Source organism: Lissotriton vulgaris, chromosome 10 (genome assembly GCF_964263255.1).
Source record: "Lissotriton vulgaris chromosome 10, aLisVul1.2, whole genome shotgun sequence".
NCBI classification, from domain to species: domain Eukaryota; kingdom Metazoa; phylum Chordata; class Amphibia; order Caudata; family Salamandridae; genus Lissotriton; species Lissotriton vulgaris.
This window is the reverse complement of record NC_141698.1, coordinates 524477237-524494953: the sequence shown is the minus strand read 5'-3', so window position 1 is coordinate 524494953 and position 17717 is coordinate 524477237. Positions and strand designations below refer to the sequence as shown.

General features: G+C 49.7%; 1 protein-coding gene across 4 annotated transcripts in view; it reads left to right on the top strand.

Moving 5' to 3' along the window:
• Window positions 1-17717, top strand: part of FAM234A (family with sequence similarity 234 member A) — a 460740-nt gene that overhangs the window by 385441 nt on the left and 57582 nt on the right. For 3 of the 4 annotated variants that reach the window (XM_086941371.1, XM_086941370.1, XM_086941372.1), the window contains exon 11: window positions 8139-8238. In XM_086941371.1, the coding sequence (XP_086797497.1) occupies window positions 8139-8238 (100 nt within the window). Of the gene's footprint in view, window positions 1-8138; window positions 9296-17717 lie in introns of all 4 variants that reach the window. The other variant, XR_015300694.1, reaches the window with a different exon arrangement.

The window sequence follows — 17717 nt, the reverse complement described above, 5'->3', positions numbered from 1 at the left end:
GATGGTGGTTCCTCGATGTCGGGGCTTGGCTGGGCCTGAGGCTGAGGTCGACCCGAGGCCACGAGGCCTGGTCGTGGAGGGTCCAAGATGGCGGCTGGGCCGGAGACGGGGGTTCGGGAAGGGACCCGGGCCAGCCGAGAATGTTGTGATCATGAGCCAATGTTCCATCGGGGAAGAGCTGGGTGTTGACCCGGCGGGCTGCAGGTGGGGTTCTTGTCCGGGGAACAGGGGTAGCAGGGGTCCGCGACCCGCCATGCGGGGAGGGGTCGGGCATGCCACGAGGCCTGTCCAACAAACCGGTTTCTGGCTATCAGCCTTCATCAGCCTGGATAGCTTGACTCCAGTGGTGTGGAGAGCCTGGGACTCACGTCTGAGTATACCCAGCACACTCGGGGGAAAATTGCAAAAAACACAGTTGATGGACAGAATGTAGAACAATGTCATACATTCACCCCAGTACAAGGATCTGGGCCTAAATCCATCGTTTTTTTGCACTCCACACCACCCTGGGTTAGACAATGGCTGTATGCAAATCAGCTCTGACCCTGTGCCTCATGGGAACAGTCCAGTCCGAACTACCAAGCCATGTCTTTCCCAGACCGGAATCAAGCATCCAAGAACCGGTTTCTGGCTATCAGCCTTCATCAGCCTGGATAGCTTGACTCCAGTGGTGTGGAGAGCCTGGGACTCACGTCTGAGTATACCCAACACACTCGGGGGAAAATTGCAAAAAACACAGTTGATGGACAGAATGTAGAACAATGTCATACATTCACCCCAGTACAAGGATCTGGGCCTAAATCCATCGGTTTTTTTGCGCTTCACACCACCCTGGGTTAGACAATGGCTATTTGCAAATCAGCTCTGACCCTGTGCCTCATGGGAACAGTCCAGTCCGAACTATCAAGCCATGTATTTCCCAGACCGGAATCAAGCATCCAAGAACCGGTTTCTGGCTATCAGCCTTCATCAGCCTGGATAGCCTGACTCCAGTGGTGTGGAGAGCCTGGGACTCACGTCTGAGTATACCCAGCACACTCGGGGGAAAATTGCAAAAAACACAGTTGATGGACAGAATGTAGAACAATGTCATACATTCACCCCAGTACAAGGATCTGGGCCTAAATCCATCGTTTTTTTGCACTCCACACCACCCTGGGGTGGCAGAGTGGGCTAAAGAACGGTGATGGATTAAACCCAGATCTTTTGACTGGGTGTGAGTGTTTGATTGATTCAGATGCTCCGTCCATCACCACCCCCTTTTGTACCGCTTTTGGCCCCCATAAGTGTGGCAGGGTATGCTCAGACGTGAGTCCCTTGCTCACTTTGCCACTGGATTCTTGCAAGCCGGGCTGAAGACGGCTGGAATGCCAGAAACCAGTCCTCGGAAGCTTGTTTCCGGTCCAGGGAAGACATGGCTTGGCAGTTCGGGCTGGACTGTTCCCATGAGGCACAGGGTCAGACTGATATGCATATAGCCATGTCTGAACTGGGGTGGCAGAGTGGGGTAAAGAACGGTGATGGATTAAACCCAGATCTTTTGACTGGGTGTGAGTGTTTGATTGATTCAGATGCTCCGTCCATCACCACCCCCTTTTGTACCGGCGTTTTGGTGGCACTGCTGCTCAAGACACTCTTGTCTCACTCGTCACTCTGGTTGTCACTCTGGTCACAAGTCACAAGGCAGGGGGTCACGGGGGGACACGGGCGGGACATGGCGGCTCACCTTCCCTTCCCACGCATTGCCAACCTCTGCTTCCTCTCCTCTACCTCCTCTACCTCCGCTCCACACTGGTGACCCTCTGGTGTATCTGGTAGGTCTGGGGGCTCTGCTGCTGGGGGCTGTGCTTCTGCTTCTGCTGCTTCACTGTGGCCTTGAGTCGGGGATCACGGCAGGGGTCCCGGTGGCTCACCTTTCATGCCACTTTGCCTCGCCAAAGCCGCCGCTACTCCACCTCTACTCGCCCCTCTGACCCCTTAAGCTGAGTGCGTGCGGGTTCCCGGAGCCCCGGATCAGCTGATAAGGCTCCTGCCGGACCGCAGCCGCCGAGGGACACACAAGCAGCACGGCACGGCTCAGCAGTTGTTCCCCGCAGCCGTTGTTCCCCGCAGCCTGGAATTCACCGGAGCCTCAGATCACCCGGGTCGCTGGGGCCGCTGGGGCTGCCACAGATATTGCGACTTCGCGAAGCTCAGAGCTGAAGCCGGGTGCTTCACAGCTACAGGTGCTCGACTCAGACACAGGCACAGGCAACGCTCGAGGCTCCAGGGACTCTCCAGCAGACCACCGCTGGAAAATCCTCTACTCTCGTGGCTCCTCTCGTGGCTAGCGGTCAGCGGCTTGTGGCGACTGCAGCTCTCTGCTCAATGCTGCACAGTGCTGCTCTCTGCTGACCTGCTGCTCTCTGCTGACTCAGCAACTTTGCATGACGATAAGAATCTGTGTAGGTTTTAACAGGGTCTTTCTTTGTTCTAATTGTGTATCAACGACTAAAGTGTCTGGGGTTTTCATAATGTATTGGGCTATTTACTTGATGTTGGAAGTGATTCATGTTTACATCGACAATTTGCGAATTTTGCACATGCTGTAATGCTGTCAATAAGTGATCCTGTTGCTGATGGTGTCTCTTTTATAGCTGCAACCAATGCCGAATAAAGATTGTTAATATTATTAGTATTATAGTCCTAAAGGACTTTAAAGCCCTCACTTTTGAGCCCTATCTTGAGCCTCGGTGGTCCAAGCAACTAAAAGAGCACTTTATTAGGTTTCGCCTGGGGCCGGAGCTCCTAGCTCCGCCCAGGACAAATCTAATGTCCCTACAGTGTGGGGCTTAGTCCCGCCCTCTGTTCCATTGGCTAGCTCCATAAATGGAGGCTAGCCATTGGAACAGAGATCTGTCCGTCATGGCCGGACCAGATTCGTGGGCGTTCCCGAGATTTTTTCCCTCTCCACCCCTCTGTGCTCGTTATCTCGGCGGTGGGCGTGTTGTTTTTTTTTTTATGTTTCTTTTCTTCATTCCAGGCCGACCGCCACCGGAAGAAGTCCAGGTGAGTGCCCGTTCTCGCGCCCCCCCTCCCGCTGTCCGTGTGCCATTCCCGCCCCCCCCTCCCGCTGTCCGTGTGCCCGCCCTCCCCCATCCCGCTGTCCGTGTAAAGCGCTCTGACATTTAGATACAATCAAAAATCCGATATTGTTTCCCCTTCTCATGCCGTCCCGCTGCTCGTGTTCCCGCCCCCCTCCCGCTGTCCGTTCCCCACCCGCAGCTCTCCTTCCCCAGTTCCAAAGCCCAGAGCTCTGCCCGTAATCACATCTCCTTACAGGCCGGTAAAAAATGCAAATACCTGGTAAAGTCAATCAACCGTTTTTTATTACAGTCATATTGCGAGATACAAACACTGCCACTTACAATAATTTCAGATCAATGATAACAATCCAAAACACTGCACAGCTACGTTCACACTAAATTGTAAAAGAAGGATGTTGTCTTCTCATGCCGTCCCGCTGTTCGTGTTCCCGCCCCCCTCCCACTGTCCGTTCCCCGCCCGCAGCTCTCCTTCCCCAGTTCCAAAGCCCAGAGCTCTGCCCGTAATCACATCTCCTTACAGGCCGGTAAAAAAGGCAAATATCTGGTAAAGTCAATCAACCGCTTTTTATTACAGTCATATTGCGAGATACAAACACTGCCACTTACAATAATTTCAGATCAATGATAACAATCCAAAACACGGCACAGCTACGTTCACACTAAATTGTAAAAGAAGGATGTTGTCTTCTCATGCCGTCCCGCTGTTCGTGTTCCCGCCCCCCTCCCGCTGTCCGTTCCCCGCCTGCAGCTCTCCTTCCCCAGTTCCAAAGCCCAGAGCTCTGCTCGTAATCACATCTCCTTGCTTCATCCTCAGAGTAAAAAACCCTCGGACAGTTTTACAGCAAGCAACAAATGTTTTATGTCCTCTTTGAAGCCAAATTCACACAAGTAATGCAGGGAACACCGTAATAGCACTTCGCAGGCAGCTCCCAGTCACACCTCGCACGGTTTAATCACCAGACCGGGGCTCAGGGGGCTGGAGGAAGCCGATCAACGTGCCTCCCGTCAGAGGAGGCAGGAAAAGGCAGAGACGCGCTGCTGGCGCTGCATTCAGACGGGCTGCACTGGCAGGGAAGGTAGTGCGAGGCTGGATCGAACCCAGAGTGTGAGCCGGGGTGCGGGGACAGCAGCGCACATGCCGGCAGCACTCAGAAGTGACATCCACAGGACTTATACTCAAAATACTGACGAGCACTGGCTGAGCAGTGGACCCCCGAGGCAGATGTGTCCCAAAAGCCGGTGCCTCCTTCCTTGTCTTGTGCGCACCGCACTGACACTGCAGGGTGTGTCCTTGCTAAGGTGCAGTGCAGCTAAACTGTGAAGAGCCTGCTGCCAATCTCGCCTCTGCAGCAGAGCCTCGGCTTGCAGTGTGTGTGTGTGAGGCCAGTGTGGGAGCTCAAGGTATGTGCGGATGGACCACACACCCCGCAGCAAGTGTTGGCAGTGTGCGTCATTGTGGAGAGAAAGGAATTGCACAGGAGCTGGTGGTGTTCGTATGGGACGTACCCCTACTGCCTGAGTGTGTAGAAGGGAGAGTGTGAGGGCGGACAGTGTGTGATGAGACCGCACAGCTGCAGGCGCTGGACGTCTGTGTGTGGATGTTCGTGGAGTACGGTGTGTGGGGGCAGGCAGGGCACGTGCTGAGACACTTCTGTAGGAGGTGCGGTTTCTGGTGGGGGTGGTAGCGGTGCGTGGATGGTGGAGTACGGGGAAGGCAGTGAGTGCGCGCAGAAGGAACAGCAGGGGCTAAAGATACGTTTGGGTTGAAGGATGTCAGCTGGTGTATGGCTTGCTGCAGGAGGTGGCGGTGTGTGACTGTGTAGGGGGAGGGTGGTGGGGGCTGGCAGTGTGTATGACTTGGTGCTGGAGGTGGAGGTGCGTGACTGTGCAGTGGGAGGGGAGGGCTGCCAGTGTGCGTGACGTTGCGAGGGAGGTGCGTGACAGAGTGGTGAGAGCGGGCAGGGTGCGTGCTGACTGTCCAGCGGACACCTCCTCAGTCTCCACAGACACCCCCTCAGATTCTGCAGACACCTCCTCAGTCTCTGCAGAGCCTCCTTAGTGACATTTCTGGTGGCTTAGGCCGTTGTTTTAACAAACTAGGAAAAAACTGTTTGACAGAAATGCATCTTCTCCGTTATGAATTCCAGGACCAACACTTGGGTGTGTGTGGGTGAATCCCCGTGTTGCCATTCTCTTGCTAAGCGTGGTGGTTGTGTACTGCTTTAAGCTTGGCGCATGCAGGAAGTAAGGCACTTTGTGGTGTGTATGTAGTTTGAGGGCAGAGAGTTGTAATATACCTCGCGTGCAACATCTAACTGGCTCCAGAATGCTCTCTCCCCTGACCTTCGGTGTACCGTGAAGGGCCGGCGCGAACTGGACCTCTAAGTTCCCCTCTAGTCACGCTCCCGCCATTGCTTGTTTCGACCTTTTAAAATGTGGCATCGATGATGCACTTAGCACGATCGCCGTGAGCAGCAGCGCCTGGGGCCTCAGTTCTTATGACGTTTATTTGTCGAGGTGAATATAAAAATATTGTCTTAGGAGTTTTTTGCTTTCGGCGCGAGTTACCTCCATCAGTCAGGCGGTACATGAAAGACCCAGGCATATTTGCCATGGTGTGGACAGGGTTGCCCAAAAGCTTAGCGATGCTGGACGCCCCTCCCCTTTACGATTTCCCGGCTTGTAGTTAAAACGTTGTTGGCGGCCGACCCTCCCCTACTTAATGCTGGACATACCATGCGTTCTGGCCAGATCCCTTCACTGTTGCTCCTTTTTACTTCAAAAACAGACTTTTCCTTAGATTTTTGCTGACTGTGTTGGTATCCGTGCAATAAAACGCTATACCACAAACCATTATTAGCACAAAATGCAACTTTAAAAAGGTTTGTAACATCATATGCCAAGTAATTCCTATGGAAATACACTAACCTAATTAATCAAACTAATGCATGAAAAATTCTGATCTCCGCTGTCCTTAAACTACCCCAAAGTATAAATATTATTTATTATATTATACTCTGGGTGTGCGTGTGGCTCTGGGTGTGCGTGTGGCTCTGGGTGTGTGTGTGGCTCTGGGTGTGTGGCTCTGGGTGTGTGTGTGTGGCTCTGGGTGTGTGTGTGTGTGTGTGTGGCTCTGGGTGTGTGTGTGTGTGTGTGGCTCTGGGTGTGTGTGTGTGGGTCTGGGGGGTGTGTGTGTGGCTCTGGGTGTGTGTGTGTGGGGCTCTGGGTGTGTGTGGCTCTGTGTGTGTGTGTGTGGCTCTGGGTGTGTGTGTTTGGGGGGGGCTCTGGGTGTGTGTGTGTGGGGCTCTGTGTGTGTGTGTGGCTCTGGGTGTGTGTATGTGTGTGTGGGGCTCTGGGTGTGTGTGTGGGGCTCTGGGTGTGTGTGTGGGGCTCTGGGTGTGTGTGTGTGGGGCTCTGGGTGTGTGTGTGTGGGGCTCTGGGTGTGTGTGTGGGGGGCTCTGGGTGGGTGTGTGTGTGTGGGGCTCTGGGTGGGTGTGTGTGGGGCTCTGGGTGTGTGTGTGTGGGGCTCTGGGTGTGTGTGTGTGGCTCTGGGTGTGGCTGGCTCTGGGGGTGTGTGTGGCTGGCTCTGGGTGTGTGTAGCTGGCTCTGGGTGTGTGTGTGGCTCTGGGTGTGTGTGTGTGGTAGTAATTGCTGTCTGCTGAGCTCGTCTGTAGGGTACAATAGGTCTCACATTTGCGAGAGATTAAGCTATTGGCAATGTAAATGACAATGCCATTTATTTATCTGTTTTCAAAACCAACACATAAATACAAATTTTGTCATTTACAATGCCAATAGCTCTAACATTTCCAAAGGCGAAACCGTTGCATTGTAAATGCTTGTTAGATACTGCTTCGACTTTCTTCCTGGACTTGCCCACATTGCGCCCTGGCTCTGGGAAGGAAAAACAGCATGATGCAGACTGGGCAAATCTGTGGAGGAAAATATTGTTCATTTAACTTGTTTGTCCTGTTCTTATAAACTAAAGGAGGGCGACGCTGAGAGCACTTTTCATCAAACATTGTATTCGAACTTACAGACAGGCCATGATTGTGTGCTTTCAGGCAACGGATATCATTTTGAATTGTTGTTATAGTAAATTTTCAAAGCACGCTGCAAAAAAACTGAAGGACTGTGAAATCATGTTGCCTTAAGCTCACGGATACCACTTTGAATTACCTTGTTAAACCATGCTGCAGAAATTTGAAATATTGTGAATTTTAGTATTTATGCCTTTTAATATCAAGTCCTCTAGACCTATGTTTTAGGAATGTCTCTGTGGCAGTTGCAAAAATATGCTAATGTATGCTACTCTTCATTACGCTGTCCATTGTATTTCTGACAATCTTTACCCTTCACCTGCTACCATAGGTTCAGAAATTACGGTGTAGCATGCACCCCGAATTGTTACACTTGCCAGGTTTTAGAATGACAGTGCACTCTCAGCTACCTGGTTATAGGCATTACACTTACAGTTCCCCCTGACTCTGGATTGACCTGCCTCCCAATCCATGATAAAACCCTGCAATCCCGTTGCTCTCCATTAAACTGCAATCTTTAAATTGTTTTACTCAATCATCAATCAGGTATTTGTTAAGCGCGACTACACACCTGTAAGTGTCTCAAGGCACTCTGCCATACTAAAGGAAAATGTATCAATTTAAACTTGAATGCACCTGCTCCATAAACCTCTTAAGATATACCAAGTATCCCTCTCATATGTCTATTCCTGTCCTATAACTCATCAACCATGCAAACATTTTCTCATGTTACTGTGTTTGCCCTAATGTACCACAATGACTGTTTTGTACAGAGTTTCATGCAGATTTATTTTCTTTGTGCTTAAATAAATAGCTCTTTGTGACTAGGTTTTGAGCAACTTCCTTTGTTGAATGAGAACCTTCATAACATGGGTATGGATGGATTAGATTGATCTGAACATAGTGCTTAGTTACTAAGATATTGACTTTAAAATAGGCACCTAAAGAGAAACCATAAATAACTAAAATCTAGCACTCATATTGAGCCAAAATGTATTTTTTTTCTTTTAAGGATTCCCCAGTGAAACAGAATTTGTATATGTTCCATCCTTCGCGCCCCAAGGTTATCCTGGAGTTGAAAAACAACACAGAAAAAATAACAGCTTTTGATGGTATGTGTTTTACAATTGTGCAGCATGAGACATTGCAGATATTTAATTTTGTTATTTCATTGGGGATATTTATGATTCCATAATTTATTTTTGAGTTTTCAGAGACTTCTCAGACATTGACATTTAAAATTGAGAATTAAAAATACTGATCTGCTGCTAATCGGCTATGTGGCTGATATAGAGCCTATGCCTCTCCACCAGTAGTTTATATATCTTGAAGAGATTTTAAGTGTTTCTTTCTCTAACGTCTGCAAAAAAAAATCAAAGGTAGTGAGAGGCCTAATGGAATTAGTTCTAATATTTGGGCTTGCAGTCCAATGGCTCACCTGTGAATATCTAAATCGTTCTACTGCTCACAGCTTGGTTTAATCTGCTCACATGTCCAAATCGATCCTCACGCACAAACCACCTATCGTTGCGCACCCTGCCTGTTTCCATCCAAAAAATGCCTCCCTGCTGCTGACTAAAAGATAGATTTCTTTGAAAAGGGATGTATGGTGAGGGAAAGCTTGCTTACTCAGTTCAACCCTGTTTGATCCGTCACCCTCCGGTCAGATGTTAAATCATATTAAGAGGGTGTATTCAGTATCCATCAATGATGTGTGTCAAAGTTATAATGGAGAATCTTTACAGCTGTACTCCTTTCATTTTTACATCAAAGATATCACAGCTGTATGAAATGTGTCTAGAGCACATGGTCCTTACCGACCTTTGATAGATTTGTTGAAATTTGACTAAAACTGTTAACCTTCTTTAATATATAATAAGGTACACTTCTCATGGAATGGGACGATCCTTGCTGCTGACTATTGGCCAATATCTCTATTAGACTCTAGTGTTATCTTTGCTATGTTACTTTACAGTGAACGACCTGCAAAGATTGGTGCATATGTTGAGAAACAAACATCCTCTAAACTTGTAAAACTGGGTTTAGGTAGGGTAGTGAAGGCAGGGATCATGTTCTTGCATATACTAACTGAACAAAAGCAGGGGACTATGGCAACTCCTGTTGTTTGCTATGTAGATCATTCTGCTGTATTTAATCAACCTAAATAAGGTCCTCTTTTTTTTTTTTTTAAAGAATTTTTATTGCAGCACGAATATGCATATATACAAGTCATCAATGCAGGTGGTATCGTACAGTCATGGTATAACAGTTCTGATAAGGAAAATTCAGTCTAACACGGCCATTCAGCTCACACCCCGGAGGTCGAGCGGCAGTATACAGTAGGTCAGCAGTCGCTAAAGCCTACCAGGGTACTCATAGAGAGCTATTTCTCAGGTGGCGCACATGGCTGTGTTTCTAATCTTCCTATTCTCCTCGCCCCTGTTCCAGAGAGCAGTCAAACAATAACAAACAACTTCCCCCCCCTCGCCCGAACCCCCCCTAAACCCTATTATCCCTTACCCCCCTAACCCCCAATCCCACTCCCCTCCCCCACCCCTCTTCCACCCCTCTTCCCATGCGTGTCAGAGGTCCACAGGAGCAAGCCCGATTACTTCGCGGGCACAGCAGGTACGAGTCCGACAATCAGGACTAAGTCGAAGGAAAGTGCAGTCAGCACGTGGGGCGCGGGGCGATCTCAGGAGGGGTCTGGACTGAGTACCTAACCAAGTCACAGTGTCTAAGGCCCAGGGCTACCTGCAGGGGAGTCCTCGCTGTCGGAAGACGGTAGCGTGAGCTCCAGCACCAGTCGCTCCCAGGCCCGGGCCCGCTCCATAGCAGTATCAGCGCCTGCTTTAAGCGCCAGTTGCAGACGTACCTCCCCTTCACAGTTGGCCCATTTAATGAGCTCCACTCGCCACCTCTCCACCGTGGGCTCCCTATTTGCCTTCCATTGGGACGTTATGGTTCGCTTCGCTAACAGCAGACCGAGGTCTAGGAATTTACTGGTGAATTTGTTTTTCGATGTGTGTGGGAACCAGTGTAGGACGCAGTGTGCCATTGTGGGTTGCAAATCCCTCTCAGTGACCTCCCGCAGAATCTCCACCACCCCTCGCCAAAAGGAGTCCAGTGCTGGGCAGGTCCAGAACATGTGCTGGAAATCAGCCAACTCCACCGGGCAACGTGGGCAGGTTGCTGAATGTGTTGGGAAGTATCTATGGAGCTTGTCAGGGGTCAGGTACGCTCTGTGTAGGATGTAAAAATAGACCAACTGAAACCTTGCATTGCGCGTCCCTTTCCAGGCCCGTTCAACTATGCCAGACCACGCCGTGTCAGGGATCTCCGTAGTTAAGTTCGCCACCCATTTCGCCTTCAGTACCGCTAGCGGGGTCTGAGTTTCCGCAGACATGCGTTTATAGAGGCACGTTATAGCCTTATCCGTCCCTGCGGCCATTACTACGTATTGACAGCCCGTGGATAGCGGAGGCTCCGCCAGGCCTGCCTTCCAGTGTTTACGGATTGCCGCAGTCAGCGCCGCATGAAGGAGGAAGTCTCCCCCCGGCAGTTCGAAGCGTTCCGGCAGGAGGTCGAAGGGCATGAGCGCCCCGTTGTCATAGAGGTCCCTGGTCTTCCCAGTCCTCCAGGCGGTGTCATGAGCCCCCGTGCGGGAGCGCCCGACATAGTTGGAGCGGGATTTCCGGTGCATACGGCACCGTAATGTGGCCTCTCCGCAGATATCTATTCCAGCACCTCCGAACCGTCGCAAATTCTTGGGTAAGATGGAGGTCTCCCAACGGTAGACCCAGCACGATCCGGGAGATCACCTGCACTGGGTCCACCGGCTCCTCAGAACCGCTTTCCTCCCTCGTGGCTCTCGCCGCCCATTGTGTCAAAAATAGAGCAGCCGAGGCAGCGTCACCATCTTAAGGAGTGCCACCCTTCCCGCCATGGAAAGGGGAAGCGTGCCCCAGAAGTCAAAGTTTGTTTTGGTAAGTCGGATAGCCGATCCCAGATTGCCCTCTAAAATGTCTATGGTAGATTGAAGTGCCCAGGTATCGAAGGCTCCTCTCCTCCCAAGTCACCCCTTCTGAAGAGTGTGGACCGGGCTCACGCGCCCTAGTTGGGAACAGGTACGATTTCGTCCAGTTCACTTTGAGGCCGGACACTCTGCTCAATGCTTGAAGTAGAGCCTTAGCTCCCCGCAGGGAGGCCGCTGTGTCAGCCAGAAACAGCAGGAGGTCATCAGCATATAGTGCGTTCTCCAGTATTAGGGGTGTCTTTCATAGATTCACATGCCTGAATCATTCCCCGTCGTCGGAGTGGGAGCCCACGGTACATAAAAAAGTAGTAAAATATACCCTTAGTACATAAGAAATAACAATATACCCAACCAGGAAGTAAAGTAGCCCCAGCTACAGTAAATAAAACTTCCACATTAGAACCTGTCCAGGTCATTATGTATGGACCAAACTGCAGCCAATCAGGCCACAGCTCCCACCAGAATGCTCTCCCCAGAGACCCAGGCTCTCAGATTTTTTACCGCACGTCGTGTGATAGGGAGTCCCTCTGAGCTCTGCTCATTTCTTCTCTTGGATCGAGTTTATTTCTTCTACAATGTCTACTTCTAAGTCCCTTTTCAGGGCCTGTGACTCGTGTGGAAAAGCGAGACTGTTTAAAGAAGATCCACACACTCGCTGCATCTACTGTTTGTACCCTGACCATCAGGTTAAGGAGTGTAGCATCTGTCGTAAATTTTCTCCTAAAACCCTCAGGGACAGAGAGGGTCGCCTGCTGCTGTGGCTGCAGAGGATAAAGAACAAGGATGAGCCACTTTCTGAGGTAGGAAGTTTTGCCTCAGGGTCTACTAAGGGGTCTAAGTAAAGGAGAGCTGAGAGTGCTGTGCCTACTCCGAAAGCTAAGGTGGCGAAACACCAGATCGCCTCACAGACTGGGGAGCCTTCTACTTCGAAAGCTCAGAAATCCTCTGAGAAGTCTGTTAAGCTTCCAAGCTCAAAAAGAACGGAGTCTTTAGTGTCTCCTGTGAGACCTGTGACTAAGGCACCAACAACGTTGCCGATTTCCAGTCAGGCTGCCTCTGCCATGACTTCTACATTGACTTTCTCCTCACCAAAATCGACTATGGTGATGTCCTCAGCCTCCTCTCCAACTTTTGTTCATGTTCAGATTCGTCCCATCTCGTCGACGAAGGTTATCACACCTCTCGTCGACGATCAGACATCGACGACACTGAAACAGTCGACAAAGAAATCCTCGTTGTCGTCGACGGCTGCTCCGTCGACGAAGAAGACCTTGCTGTCGTCGACACCATCGTCGACGAAGATATCGTCGACGGACCCATCGACGACGAAAAAGACCCCGTCGACGGACGTGTCGACGAGAGCGTCGTCGACGAAGGTGAAGATTGTCTCGTCGACGGCCCCGTCGACGGCCCCGTCGACGATGAAAACTGCTCCGTCGACGGTTCCCTCGTCGACGGCGGGATCCAACACGTCGACGAAGGTAACACCACCTCTGAAATCGAGAGAGCCATCGTCTTCAACGTCCAAGGCGACGACACAGAGCTCGGATTTGCCAGACAATCCACCTACACCAAAATTGTCGTCTTGTACAGACCTGCAAGTATGGTCAGCAAAAAGCACTGCCATACCTCTTCCATCTCCAGCCACAACTGCAGCTTTATTGCAAAAAAGGTCATCTCAATCCACGCCATTGTCGCCACTCCAAATGCCAGACAGGCTATTGGATTCTGAAGCAGAATCTGGTGATGACATGTTCCAAGCGGCTGAAAGTCCTTCTGACTTACTGATACAGGTTAAGGATCAAGAGGAAGAGGAACAGCAAATTCAGGCACCTACATTGGTGAACACTTCTGCGCCAGGAATGCAGATGCCAATGGAACTTTACGAGAATCTGCAATATATGCTGAGCGATTATTATCGCCGATTCCCGCCTTCGGAGTCGGGCGACTCTCATATTACCTCCCCACAACCTCAAGTGAGTAAAGGTCCAAGGGCTAGTAGGTCGGAAGAGGCACAGAATACCCGACCTACCACGCCATTATCTCCCCACCAACAGGATGATGACAATTCTGATGAGGACACCCATGAAGAAGGGGAATTGAATAGGTCGGACTCGTCGGAGTATGAAGACTATCAGGCAGAGACGCCATCCCCAGAGGAACAACCAAAGGCTGAGTCACCGCCGGTGGATATAGCGAACTTCCATAGAATTATGGACAAGGCCACTAAGAGATTTCTAGTTTCAATGGAAGCAAAGCAAGATGAGTGCTTTCTTTATGATTTTAAGACTTTATCTCAGAAGCAAAGTTGGTCTATTCCCATTATAGACTTTATCTGGAAGGAGGAGCTTAAGATAATGGCCACGCCAAATTCTTCTCCCGCGGTATTGCCGCGAGTCGACAAGAAATATAGGGCGCCAGCCTCTTCACCTGCTTGTCTCATCGGCCAGGCAAAGACGGACTCAGTCATTGTGCAAGCAGCACAAAAGAGGGCTAGGAACCCCTCAACTCAGATCTCCATTCCAACGGACAGAGACGGAAGACGCCTCGATACCATTGGTAAAAAGGTATCTACTATCGCGGCCACCACTGTTAGAGCTGCTAATTCGTTAGCAATTCTCGGTAGATATGACAGACAAATGTGGTCTGACATATCCCCATACATCCAGAAATTGCCTGAGCCAGACCGCTCTGAAGCCACCAAGATTCTACAAGAAGGCGAATGTGCTTCGTCTGAAATTATCGACGCAGCAGTGGACGTAGCGGCCACAGGTTTTAGACAATTGGCAGGAGCTGCAGTGCTCAGAAGAGAGGGATGGTTAAAATCTACGTCCTTTCGACAAGAAGTACAAGCCAAAGTTTTAAATATGGCTTATGACGGCGAGTTCCTTTTTGGCACACATGTGGACGAAGCCTTACAGTCCATTAAGAAGGATACAGAAACCGCACGTTCATTAGGTACTCTGCAGTACCGTAAATCTTCCTTTCGTGGTGCAAAAGGAAGGGGTAACTTCTCCAGCAGAGGAGGTTATTACCAGCAACGCCCATATTCGAACAACCAAAGCAACCAAAGGTACCAGCCTTACAAACAACAACCTTATGGCCAAAGACGGAGTAATTATACACAGTCCCGAGGTAAAACTACCTATCGGGGTAGAGACAACGCCAACAAGAAGTGAAAAAAGCGTCCTGCCGCCACTTTGCCTACGCCAGCCACAAATTGGAGGAAGAATATCCCTGCATTACTCTCAATGGTCCAATATTACAACAGACAGATGGGTCTTGGATGTAATCTCAAAAGGTCACATATTGGAATTTGTAAAGACCCCTCCAAATTCACCCCCAAAAGGACCACCCCCAGCACATCTCAAAGAGCTGTTCGTCCAAATCAATGCAATGATTCGGAAAGGGGCAATCGAGAAAGTACCTCAACATCAGAGAGGAAAAGGGTTTTACTCTCGTTTTTTCTTGATACGCAAAAAATCGGGGGAGTGGCGCCCCATCCTCGATTTGCGTGCCCTCAACAAATTTATCAAGCAGTTGACTTTCAGAATGTTGTCACTCCAAGAGATCCTCCAGTTTCTGACGGAAGGCGACCACATGGCAACCCTGGACCTTCAGGATGCTTACTTCCACGTACCCATCTTCCCCAGGCACAGGAAGTTCCTAAGATTCAGAGTGGCTGGCAGGGACTTTCAGTTCAAGGTCCTTCCCTTCGGGCTACGTTCAGCCCCGAGGGTATTCACAAAGATGTTGGCACCGGTGGCGGCCCACTTACGGTTGCAGGGTGTCCAGATTTACCCATATCTGGACGACTGCCTTATCAAGGCCAATTCCTATGCCACCGCAAGCAGTCATATCCAGACATGCCTGTCCCTATTTCAAAAGTTGGGTTTTTCAATAAACTTCAAAAAATCGGACCTAACACCGTCTCAGAGGACGTCTTTCCTGGGAGCGACTCTGGATTCCAAAAAAGCTCAAGTCTTCATTTCAAACGAAAGACAATCAAAGATCCAGGAACTGGCGAGGGCACTCCTCAGAAAAAAGTGCGTTTCAGTTCGAAGATTCAAGTCTTTCCTAGGGATGTTGTCATCATGCATCCTCCTATCTCCGAACTGTCGTCTGAGGATGAGACCACTACAAGAAGAACTCGGCCACCAATGGGTGCAAATATCCGGTTCCTTCGAAGATGTCATCGTCTTAACGCCTCGAATGAAACAAGCAATTCTGTGGTGGACTCAAGCACGCAACCTGCAAGTAGGCTGCGCCTTTCTAGCAGAAGTCCCCAGTTTCATCGTAACCACGGATGCCTCGCTGGAAGGTTGGGGCGCTCACCTTCAAGGGATGACAATCAGTGGCAAATGGAACACACAGCAAAAGACATGGCACATCAATTTATTGGAGTTGAGGGCCATTTTCCTCGCACTCAAATCATTTCAAGCGACTCTGTCAAACTCGTCCGTGTTGATCCGAACAGACAACACGACGAGCATGCATTACCTGAACAAACAGGGGGGCACAAGATCAGCCCGTTTGTCTCAGCAAGCTCAAGAAATCTGGAATTGGGCCCTGGCACACAACATCAACCTGACAGCAGTTCATGTCCCGGGAGTAGCCAATGTACTAGCAGATTCCCTAAGCAGATCCAAATGCAGCACTCACGAGTGGGAACTGCATCAGCCGGCACTGGATCAAATTTTTCAGAGATGGGGTCGCCCCGATCTAGATCTATTCGCGACCTACCACAACAAGAAATGCATCCATTTCGCGAGCTGGATTCCTCACAAGGAATCTTGTGGGGACGCTCTCTCTATGAACTGGGAACAAATATTTGCCTACGCCTTCCCTCCGATTCCTCTAATTCCCAAGGTCATCAAGAAAATGAGGAGACAACCGTGTCGTCTGATTCTAATTGCTCCACGGTGGCCCAGACAATACTGGTTCACACAGCTTCTTCTCCTCTCAGAGTGCGAACCAGTTCAGCTGCCTCAAATTCCGGATCTTCTGACAATTCAGGACGGCAAAATATATCATCCAGACCCTCATTCTCTAAAATTGTCAGCTTGGCTCCTCAACACCATGAGTTCGCACATTTGAACATTCCTCAGGACTGTCAGGAAGTCCTGAACAATGCTAGGGCACCTTCTACGAATAGAACTTACAGGCTTAAATGGAAGCGTTTTTGTGCTTGGTGCAAGACTATGGGTTTACATCCTATACATGCTGAACCAGACAAGATTTTGCCCTTCTTTTTACATCTTGCTAAATCGGGCCAGGCGCACTCTACACTCAAAGTGTTTTTAGCAGCAATATCCAGATACCGACAGGACGGTAAAAATTCACTATATTCCGCAAGAATTATCCAGCAATTCTTTAAAGGTTTATTCCGCATGTTTCCACCAGTCCGTAGGCCACCTCCATCCTGGCACTTGAATATTGTATTAGCTCAACTCATGCGCCATCCTTTTGAGCCAATTCATAAAGTTGATCTAAAATTCATCACCTGGAAAGTTGCTTTACTACTGGCATTGACATCTGCCAGAAGGGTCAGTGACATACAGGCGTTTACATCTAAACCACCTTTCTTGCAATTCACAAATGATTCGGTGATACTGCGCACCAACCCGAAGTACATACCCAAAGTACCATCGGATTTCCACCTGAATGAGCCAGTCATACTTAAAACGTTTTTTCCAAATCCGCAGACACCAGCGGAACGAACTCTACACTCGCTGGATATCAAGCGGTGTCTCAAATTCTATCTCTCCAGGACAGCTGCCATCAGGAAGACTGATCAATTATTTGTTGCACATGGCAAACCACGTCAAGGCAGTGCAGTGACAAAACAAACTATCGCTAGATGGGTCTCTTCAGCGATAGGGCTCTGCCATCAACAGGCAGGTAAACCCTTACAGACCTTGCCCAGAGCACATTCTACGAGAGCAGTTGCTTCTTCGACTGCTTTGTTTGCTGGTGTGCCTCTCCTGCATATCTGCAGAGCTGCAACTTGGTCCAGCAGGCACACATTCACGAGGCATTACTGTCTGGAATCTTCGAGCGATACCGATGCCTCGGTGGGAAGAGCAGTCCTGCGTAATCTTTTCCAATAAGGTGAGCCTCTGCTATTTCTCTCCCACCTCCTCTTGCTCTTTTGACGCCTATTGTGTTATTGCTTTGCATTGTGTTTTTCTTGCATTACTGCTATGTGCCTTGGCGTCCAAGAGCTATGTATATGTTATTGCTATTACTGCTCACTACTCTGATTCAGGCATGTGAATCTATGAAAGACACCCCTAATACTGGAGAAGAACAATAGTTACTTACCTGTAATCTGTGGTTCTCCAGTATTGGTGTCTTTCATAGATTCACATGCACCCACCCACCTCCCCTCAGAGGCTCACTCAGGCTGTTTTATCTATACTTTACTCCGGTACACTCCGGTGCTACAAAATCTGAGAGCCTGGGTCTCTGGGGAGAGCATTCTGGTGGGAGCTGTGGCCTGATTGGCTGCAGTTTGGTCCATACATAATGACCTGGACAGGTTCTAATGTGGAA